General features: G+C 38.9%; 1 protein-coding gene across 4 annotated transcripts in view; it reads right to left on the minus strand.

Annotated features, from left to right (window-relative positions):
- The window catches only part of ADIPOR2 (adiponectin receptor 2), a 97,223-nt gene that overhangs the window by 3,833 nt on the left and 82,955 nt on the right, over nucleotides 1–10,435 (minus strand). For all 4 annotated transcript variants that reach the window (XM_081820995.1, XM_081820998.1, XM_081820996.1 and 1 more), the window contains exons 4-7: nucleotides 6,265–6,436; nucleotides 3,366–3,552; nucleotides 2,916–3,103; nucleotides 340–533 (exon numbers count right to left, since the gene is read on the minus strand). In XM_081820995.1, the coding sequence (XP_081677121.1) occupies nucleotides 340–533; nucleotides 2,916–3,103; nucleotides 3,366–3,552; nucleotides 6,265–6,436 (741 nt within the window). The remainder of the gene's footprint in view (nucleotides 1–339; nucleotides 534–2,915; nucleotides 3,104–3,365; nucleotides 3,553–6,264; nucleotides 6,437–10,435) is intronic.

The raw sequence follows: 10,435 nt of genomic DNA on the forward strand, positions 1-10,435 counted from the left end.
CAAAGGTCAGACTTCGTGTCAAACAATTTTTCAATTCCGTACCTATTGAAAATGTTTCAGGCCATCTTCAATTACAAAATTTTCCATCTACTGGTCCCTTACATTTCTTTCCCCTTCTCTTTCCCTCTCTCTTAACCACAATCTAGTTAGCTCTCCCTCCTCTCTTGCTACCAAAACACATGTATACACACTCAAACTCTCATTACAAATCAAACAACTAAAATACAGGTCTCTCAATTTTGAGTCTAAAATTTTTTCAATTATTTCATTTCCCAGGCTGCCAGTAACATACTAACAGATACGTATGTATACATACTAACTGCCCCTGGTCATACTCACCCAGATATCACACTTGCCAGGAAAAAAGCGTTCAGGGATGCGGGCAGCATAGAGGGCGGCGCCTGTGATATAGAGGCTGGCCATCAGTATCAGCCAGCCAATCTGTCCTATGGTGGCGGCCTTCAGGAATCCCTCCGAGATGACATAGTGCAAGGTAGGAATGATTCCACTCAGGCCAAGGCCCAAAAATACTCCTGGCAATCACAAGAATAGAATAAAGTAAAAATGCAGAAGAGAAGTAAGGAAGAAGTCAGTATTACGACACAGCACTCGTAATCCTATAAACTGAATATTTCAAGTATGAGGCTTCTTGTTGGAAAGGAAAAAGGAGGTTCTTCAAACTCTGGGACACTGCCACATTAGACAGGGCAGCTATGGTCTAAAAGAGATCCATTTACGAATGCAAGGAGCCTCCTACTGAGAGAGGCTCAGCTTAACAAGTCAGCAGTCCTCAAAGGGCTTAGAAATGTGTTGCTAAGTGTTTCAGGAATAGACAGCTCAAGGAGTTTGTTTAAAACAAACTTTCCTAAATGCTGCCACTTCAGAGACACAGACTGCAATATAGAGCAATTTCACCTAATTTATCTCCCCTCTTTGAAGCAACAGGGATCCCTGGGGTTGGAGTGAAGTGGAAGGGCAGGGGGAGGCAACTGGGGGGGGTAGGGGAGAGGTCACGACTGCTCCTGAAAGCTCCCAGTCCCAAAAGTACCAATCTGGTACAGAAATCTATCAGAATCACTCCACCACAGCCCTACTGCCTTCAAAATCATCTACAGCAGTGTTTTTCAAACTTCTGAATATGACCTAGGTGAATCTGGATTAGCATTTTTTCTTTTTTAGTGAACTACAATGAAATAAAAATCAAACTGTCGCAAACGGAGTGTTAAGTAGTAGTTTGTAGAAGTTGAGTCATATATGTGTGTGAATTTATGAGCATATACACAAATCTGTGTCAGTCGAAATACCACAGAACACCTCGCACCCAGGAGCCAATAACTGCTTCCACATTTTGACACAGAGTTAGAAATGACCTTTAAGTCTCAAAATACAAGACAAGGAGCCTATTACTTGCTTTGGACATTACCAAGTAAGTTGCTGGTATGCAACAATACATGCATGCACATACACATGATGAATAATGGGAACCTACAAGAGAAGAGGAAAATGACAATGCTCATCTCACAAAAGAAGGGAATCAAGCAGGCCAAAATAAAAACCTTTTCCTACTTCTACTCCTCACTGAAAAAAAACCGTCATGATCCTGTTTTATTTGTTCTTTTTCTCTACATGCTAAACAGAGGCTCTAGCAGTCTTGCCTACCATTCTGGAAGTCAAAAGCTCAGGAGCCTGGTTCTTCTGATATGTATCACAGCAGAACGAATGTTCAGCTGTACTCTATCTCCCGCGCTGAAGCAGGCTTAGCCCCACAGTTAAGTACCGCTGGAAGTCACCCCTGACCACTGCTTCTCTGCTCAGATAATCACTTAAAAAGGGAAGTGGGGGGGTGGGGCGCCTGGGTGGCTCAGTCAGTTAAGCAACTGCCTTCGGCTCAGGTCATAATCCCAGGGTCCTGGGATTGAGCCCCCCATCGGGCTCCCTGCTCAGTGGGAAGCCTGCTTCTCCCTCTCCCACTCCCCCTGCTTGTGCTCCCTCTCTCGCTGTGTCTCTCTCTGTCAAATAAATAAACAAAATCTTTTAAAAAAAAGGGAAGTGGGGAGACTGTTGCGAACAGTGGTCATTAACGAGAAGTTAAATTCTAACTTCTAACCTTCTATAGGAAACTGCAGATGAACCATGGCTTGGATTTTAATAGGAAATGGTTTTTGGGGTTTTTTTTGTTTGGTTTTAAAGGTTTTAAAGGTTTACTACTACTTGTTCATTCTCAGTAGGCTCCAGGTTTGATACCAAGGATAGAACACTGAAGTACATGGCCCTGGCTACAAGGAGTCCCAGTCCAGTGGGAAACAAAAACATGTCTCCATGAACTCCCCACTCCTAGAGGAAGGCTCAACCAGAGGCTTTTGGCTTTCCAAACAATCTCCATCGATACAGGCCTCATTCTAAATATAAAAAGCCTCTTTTTCCCTATATTAGAAGAGATGTATGGTGCTTACTTTAGTAGAATACAATCATATGAAGTTTTATTTACCTAAGCAGTACACATTTTCGAATAAAAATACAAAACAAAAAAATGACGCCAACAAAAGAACCAATCACTAAAAAAAAGTACACTCCAAGCTGAGAATGAGAAAGAGTAATCATTGTTCTTTTGTGGGTTTTTTTGTTTGTTTTTTACAAAGGTTACAGAGCCACAGCCTTATGGACAGTACATGGTCATAAACTCAAGTGAATTACAAAATATACACATTGACTCATAAAGCTCCCCATGCCCCTCAGCTCTATGCGCTTTAAGACAACTAATGAACACTACACTACATTAAAAGGCCCTGAAGAACAGGAACTATGACTTATTTATCTTTGCATCACAAGTACATAGCACAGGACTTGGCAGGTAGACCTTTAATAAATGACTGGTAAATAAATGAATGTCCAATGTAAAACCCCACATCTCTTACCTGCTCTTACTCCTCGATACTGAGGGGTAGCAAACATGTCCCACTGGGAAACTATAATGGCCGCAATGCCCAGCACACAGATGACAATTAAGTAGATAAAGCAAGGTTGTGGATTACAGTAGAAAGAATAATAAAGCCATGGAACAAAACTTCCCATAATCAGAAGAGCAATGCCAGAATAATCCAGTCTAAAATACGAAAAAAAAAAATTCATGTGATGTTAAAAAGTACGACCCACTACAGGTTCCAATTACTCCCCTATGACATGAGCTAGCACTAACAGACAAGAGGCAAACAGGGATGCTTGCTTTAATTAAAAAAAACAAAAACAAAAGAACTTTTTTTAAGTTCCCATCAGATACTATCAAGAATTCTGCCAATTCTGCTGGATGTTCTTCCCTAACCACTGACTCTAATATTTGATTACAATGTAGACTTTCTGATACTTACTTAGAGAACAGCCGGGAGACCCCTTCTGAGTGGCAGTAGACCGTGTGGAAGAGCCATGAAAAAGAAAGGCAGAGAATGGCCCCCAAGAAAAATAATCCAAAGACCACCTTCTCTTGAAGAGGGGCCACAAAGGAGATGTTTGGGCGAAACATATAAAAGATCCCCAGGCACAGGAAGAATACACAACCTACAAAGAGAGTACAGAAAGAGAAAAGACGATCCTTGTCAAGATAACAGTGTTGTGTGTTGATGAGGTTCTCAGTACTTCACAATCACAATGTATCTGAATCAAAAGCTCCATGAGAAAGATTTTCCAAATAACTAAAGCTTATCCAAAATTTTGGTCTATTTCAAACACTGCTGGTACCATATACTCCTCAGCTTCAAAAACCGAGTGTATAGGAAATAGTACTTTATTTATCTAAGAGCATAATCCAAAAAGAAACCAGACAATGTTGCTACTCCTTAGAAGGCTAAATTAGTCCACTTCTACCTCTAGATCTAGTATAGAATTTCATTTAGAAAGTTTTTGGCACATATGTTGGAGCCTAGCTTTCAAAGATCCATTTTGGTGTTTGCTTTTGCAATGAATTCTAATACCTCCAAACCCTGTCAAGAAATACAGCTTTTGGGGCACCTGGGTGGCTTGGTTGGTTAAGCGTCTGCCTTCAGCTCAGGTCATGATCTCAGGGTCCTGGGACTGAGTCCCGCATCAGGCTCCCTGCTCAGCAGGGAGCCTGCTTCTCCCTCTCCTCCCCGCTCTTGCTCTATTTCTCTCTCTCTCTCAAATAAATAAATAAAATCTTAAAAAAAGAAAAAGAAATACAGCTTTCCTCCACCAATAGCCGTCAAGGAACATTATGCTTCTCTGGTCCTCACCAGTTGGCCCAACAGATTCAAGAGTTAAGGACAATAAAATGCCTATTCATGCTATTTCATAATCAGTTTTTAAACTGCTCTTCTTCACAGTAAAATACATATTCTTGCTGCTTAGGAAAAGGTCACTTAACACAAGGAAGGCACAGAAATTAAGAAGTTAAACATGTGCTCAGTAACTGTTCTATTTAAGAAACTTTTACCCTTGAGTAGAAGTCAGCAATGAACTGGTTTTGCTGCTCTATTCCACTCTCACTACACTAGCAGGTAGAAAGGAATTTGGGGACACAACAGAAATCAAATGTGTGATACAAAATGCAAGTTAAATGGGGGTAAACCAAAAAAGATTTCGTATATTCACAGGGTTGTGCAACCATCACTATTATTTAATTTCAGAATATTTTCATCACCCCAAAAAGAAGCCCATACTTACTACATTCATCTCCCACTCCCTACTATCCCCCCAGCCCTAGACTACCACTAATCTACTTTCTGTCTCTATGGATTTTCACATTCTGGACATTTCGTGTATATGGATTACATAATATGTGGCCTTTTGTGTCTGGCTTATTCCACTTAGCATAATGTTTCAAGGCTCACCCATGTTGCAACACATCAGTACTTCATCTCTTTTTATGGCCAAATAATATTTCATTTGTATGGATATGCCACATTTTATTTACCCATTCACCAGCTGAAAGATGTTTGGGTTGTTTCTACTTTTTAACTATTATAAATAATGTTGCTAAAAACATCTGTATACATGGTTTTGTGTGAACATGTTTTCAATTCTCTTGAGTACGTAACTAAGGAGCAGAACTACTGATAACTCTGTTTAACTTTTTGAGGAACTGTCAAAACTGTTTTCCATAAAGGCTGTGCCATTTTACATTCCTACCAGCAAAGTATGAGAGTTGCAATTTTTCTACATCCTTGCCAAAACTTATTATTTTCCATTTTCTTGATTATAGCCATTCTAGGAAGCGTAAAGTGGTATCTCATTACATTTTTCAAAGTATTTGAATTGCAATTTCCAAAATGACTAATGATGCTGAGCATCCCTTTTTTCCCCCCTTTTTAAAAACTGAAATAGAGTTGACACTTGAGCATTTTTTCATGTGTTTATTGGTCATCTGTAGACCTTTGGAGAAATGTCTATTCAGATGCTTTACTCATTTTTTAAACTGGTTCATCATTTTATTGTTTAGTTGTAGAAGTTCTTTACTAGAGCCTCATCAGACAGATGATTTGCAAACATTTTCTCCCATTCTGTGGGTTATCTTTCCACTTTCTTGAAAATGTCCTTTGACATATGAAAGTTTTTAATTTTGAGAAAGTCCAATTTATCTATTTTTTTTTTTTTGGTTGTTTATACCAAACTTAGGTGTCAATTATCACGTAATCTAAGGTCACAAAGATTTACATCTATGTTTTTACCTAATAATTTTATGGTTTTAGTTATGTTTAGGTCTTTGATCCATTTTGAGTTAATTTTGTAATGAGGTAGGGATCCAACTTGATTCTTTTACATGTACTTACTCAGTTTTCCCCCAATACTCTTTGCTGAAAAGACTATTCTTCCCCCGCTATATTCTTCCTTTAATATGCAATCATGATGGAAAAAAATATTAGGGATCACATTCTACTTCAAGCAAAACTAAAATTTAGTTGTGAATATTCTAAGTAATGATTTTGAAAAATCAGTATTTCTATTAAATAAGCACCTTCCTCAAAGTGTTCATTAAGACATTATACCACATTTTATATACATTTCCCTTGGCCTGGTTCAAGAATACAGTCTGAAAATCTAATAGATAAAATTATGACTTAGGTAAATAAAATCAAAGTGCAAACTAGGATAACCACAGAATAAACCAGTAAGAAACTTCATCATTAGAAATCCAGAAAACAAAACGGCAAATCCCAAATAATTTTTTTGTTTTATCCTTATCCTCAAAATACACAGGGGAAAAAAAAAGAATAAAGTGAATCACTAATCCCCTGCACCACTGATATTACATACCTAAAAGATGTGTCCAGATGTTACCCGTCTCTGTGTGTATTCTGAAAATGCTCTTAAAACAGGCCCGGAAAGAAGGCATTGGGGGCCGATGTCCATGTAAAAGGAAATCGTTATCCTTGAGCCAGTCTGGTAGTACATCATGAGGGATTACTCGCCACCGACCTTCCCATACCTGGAAGAAGAATATCAAATATCTTTGTGGTTTTCTCAATGTAGCAACACTGGTTGCCCTAAAAGAATGGTTTTAAGCTTCATTTCAGTCTGGCTAAAGGTCGGGTCCACCTGTACAGACTTGCCTTCCTTCGTCAACCACAACAAACTTTACCTCTGAAAAGTCCCTATGATATTAAATATGACTGTTTTTATACTTTAACATTCCTGTTGGTGGAAAAAGAACTACAGCTGACCCTTGAACGTGGGTTTGAAATGTGCGGGTCGACTTATATGCAGATTTTTTATAGTACAGTTCTGTAAATGAATTTTCTCTTCCTTATGATGTTACTAACATTTTTTCTCTAGCTTATTTTAAGAATATAGTTTATAATACGTATCACATACAAAATATGTTGACTTTTCATACTACTGGTAAGGCTCCCACTCAACAGTAGGCTATTAATAGTTAAGTTTTGGAGGAGTCAAAAGTTATGCATGGATTTTCAACTGTGAAGGAGTCAGTACCTTTAACCCCTGTGTCATGCAAGGGCCAAACCCATATATAGAATCACTTGTGTGCCTTCTGCTAAATTCTCTCCCTTTCCCTTCTCTTCCTACCACAACAAACATGAAGTAAAACAAAAAGTCCACAGGAGTCAAAATCTTTGATCTCTACCATTAACTAGTTGAAGGAGCTTTAATCAGAAAATCACCAAGCCTCAGTTTCATTTATAAAAGGGGGTGACAGTACTTTACTTTGTAAGGATCAAATGAAATAACCCAGAGCACTTTGTGAATGTTTTAGCAAGCCCCAGCATCCACCCCACAGGTGGTATATAACCCTGACCGTTCCCAGAGGCTATTAACCTACCTAAGAGTTACTGACTAATTCACCCTCCTCATGCTGGAGAGATGGCAAAGAAACTCAAACGTTAAGGGCCCTTCAAAAGTCCCATCACCACCACCCCCTACTCCCTTTTCTTCACTGTCCCTCCCCCACAGACTCTAACAGAAAAGGGACCAGGAATTTGGTACCTGTCCTTAAAAACCTGTCATCCTCTGCACTCTGCTTCTTTTAATGTCTCTCAGCCCAGAAAGCTCACATCATAAGGATCACTTAATCCCAAACTAACTTGTTTCTCCTAATCAGAACAATAGAAGGAAAAATGCCAGGTATATCGTCTACCTATAGACTTCAGGTTGAGACAATGACCCCACTCCTACCCCTCAGGGTTCTTGTGACAAACAACGTGGCTAGGCTATTTCTACTGTGCAATGCAAAATGACTGCCAGCTACTGAACCCCTTTATTTGGCTTCACATCTTCCTGTTCTCTGCTCTCCTTAATCCTTCTTATTGAAATACACTTGTAAAAGAACTGATCCTCCGTGTAACTCCAAAGGAAGCGAGAAGTAACATTTTAAGAGCAGAAGTGGCCCTCTTAACGCTACTAAAATTCACTCTCTCTAGCCTCCCCACTTCCTCTCTCGCCTTCTAACTCAAAACCTGAGGCCTGCAGTTATGATAATCTGACCATTCCATGCTTGTTCGTAACACACAAAAAAAATACAATAATGCCAAAAGACTAATCTAGATATTTAATGTCTACTGGTAATAGTATTACCACTTGTAAAAGTAGCTGTTTGAGATCTTCCAAAGGACTTTCTGGAGAGAAAGAATACTCTAGGAAACTGAATTTCTTTTCTCTAATTTGGACTGGAAAAAAAGATAGCTACTGTTAACATTAACTTTACAAGATGCTACTCTGTTTTACTTTGGGAGAATTTTATTCTCTAAGAGGGAGAGGAAAAGAGAAATCAATCCTTACATCCTCAAGGCAGTTCACAATCTGCAAACAGCTCTGCTGTGACCATATGAAAAGTGCTATTGTGTTACCCCACACAGCCAAGATGCTCCCTTTTTGCAGTCAGAAAGAATATGTTGAGTTTCTTACTAGTTATATTTGCATATAACGTCAGAATGATTTTTCTCCATTGTTTCTAAACATTCTAGCAGTCTAAAATGAGCCAAGGAGCTATACTTTCATAATTATAGTGAAGTTAGTGTCATATTCAACAGACACTGCACCCTCAATCCTCAACCTGGAGTCAATCCAAATGCCAACCCAAACAGGCATCCTCTTTTACCCGCCCCCCCAGGGGAAAAAAGAACAGGATCACAGCTTGGCCAAATACTATTTATTTATAAGCTTAACAAAGGCACTGTATAAATCAAACATCTGAGCAATGGTCCACTGGATTTGTATTAGATCATTAATGCACAAAACACTTCTTTTTAATTGAAGGCTGGAAAAAAAGAGAGCATGATCAAATTGGACACTCTATAAAGACTAAATGATTTTATTTCCCCATTCCTATAATAAAAGCTTTTCCAAAAGGGAGTGTATACCAGCAAGGCCACAGGACACTTCATTTTAAATTGTTTACTTGCTTGCAATCCAAGAAAAAAACTGTGTGTGTCACTAGACCCAGCTAGTTGTCAAGTACACTCAGTCGCATGACCGCAGCAGAGCAAGCGTGGAGAACGCCGTGTCACAAGAAGCCTCTCTAGTCCACTCTCACTGACACACTGCTAGAGGATGATATGGGAATGGTAATAATTTTTGTGCTCCACTCATTCTTCTTAATAAATCACAGTTTGGAGCAAACAAATGCCCTACTTATTCTCCCATTAGCTGTTACATTAGAAGTTTTATTTGCTTTATTCTTAGTTCAGAAAAGGAGAATAAAAAGGCAGTCAAGTTAGCTACAGTACCCCACTGATCTATATATATTACAAATCCCTAATGGCCCAGACACTAAATATTCAACATCCCTGTGTGTTAATTCTCCTGAGAGAGCAATCACTAGAAAAAAATCTATTGTTTTGCTTGGCTTTTTCTTCACCAATTTTCAAACACTGAAAATTTTCTGGGCTCTAAGTAGACCCATAAATATTCGTTCCCCTCCCCCACCACTCTCCACTCATCCTTTTTCTCTTAGAAGAGATGTCTATGCTCAGATTATAATGTTTTCTCATCCTCTGGTCCAAAGTACAGTATTCTATAGTCAACTGGCCCCCAATTATTTCTACCACCACTGTGAATGTAGGAAAACCCAACTTAGTTTTCAGGATGTAAGACCACACACATAAAAAGTCTTGGTTCCATGAAACCTATTAAAAAAAAAAAAAAGCTAAGAGTCACAAAAATTTCTCTCTCTCTAAGTAATCAAGAGCTCTCCAGAAATGTTTAACAAATAAATTTATTTACACATACTAACACAGACAGACTGACTTATGATTTTGGATAATTCCTGCCAGGGTCCCTATTGATCAGATTATCAAGTAGTTATAAATTTACCAGTGTCCCTGACTCTTTTCTCTAAGAAAGCAACCCCAATTCCAGTTACCATTTTAGAAGAAGGAAAAAAAAATCCCCACAATTGGTCCTAAAGAATCAGATAATGCATAAGAAAAACCTTAGAGACAGAAAACATGCCAGCTAAACTAGAAATACTAGATGTGCATGAAAACTGGGAAATTTATATCTAAAGAGTAGTTTGATTACCCACAGAATCCTTAGAAAGATTAGCACATTTGCCATCACAGTCACATAGCAGAAGAGATTCAAAAGACTTGGAGATGGCATTTTAGTATCTCTAGGCATCAACCACTCCCAACCTTCATTCTGTTTTATCTAAACTGTCAACAAAACATCTACTGTGTTAACTTATATCAGGAAACACTTGTTTCCCAGATGGATATTCCAGTTTTATCACAACCTTCTCATGGCTACTTCAGGTAAACAAATGTATTTTGGGGGGCGCCTGGGTGGCTCAGTCGTTAAGCGTCTGCCTTCGGCTCAGGTCATGATCCCAGGGTCCTGGGATCGAGCCCCGCATCGGGCTCCCTGCTCTGCTGGGAGCCTGCTTCTCCCTCTCCCACTCCCTCTGCTTGTGTTCCCTCTCTCTCTGTGTCTCTCTCTGTCAAATAAATAAATAAAATCTTTAAAAAAAAAA

The sequence above is a fragment of the Leptonychotes weddellii genome, chromosome 5 (genome assembly GCF_054177405.1).
Source record: "Leptonychotes weddellii isolate Sample4059 chromosome 5, ASM5417740v2, whole genome shotgun sequence".
In the NCBI taxonomy this organism is placed as follows: Eukaryota; Metazoa; Chordata; class Mammalia; order Carnivora; family Phocidae; genus Leptonychotes; species Leptonychotes weddellii.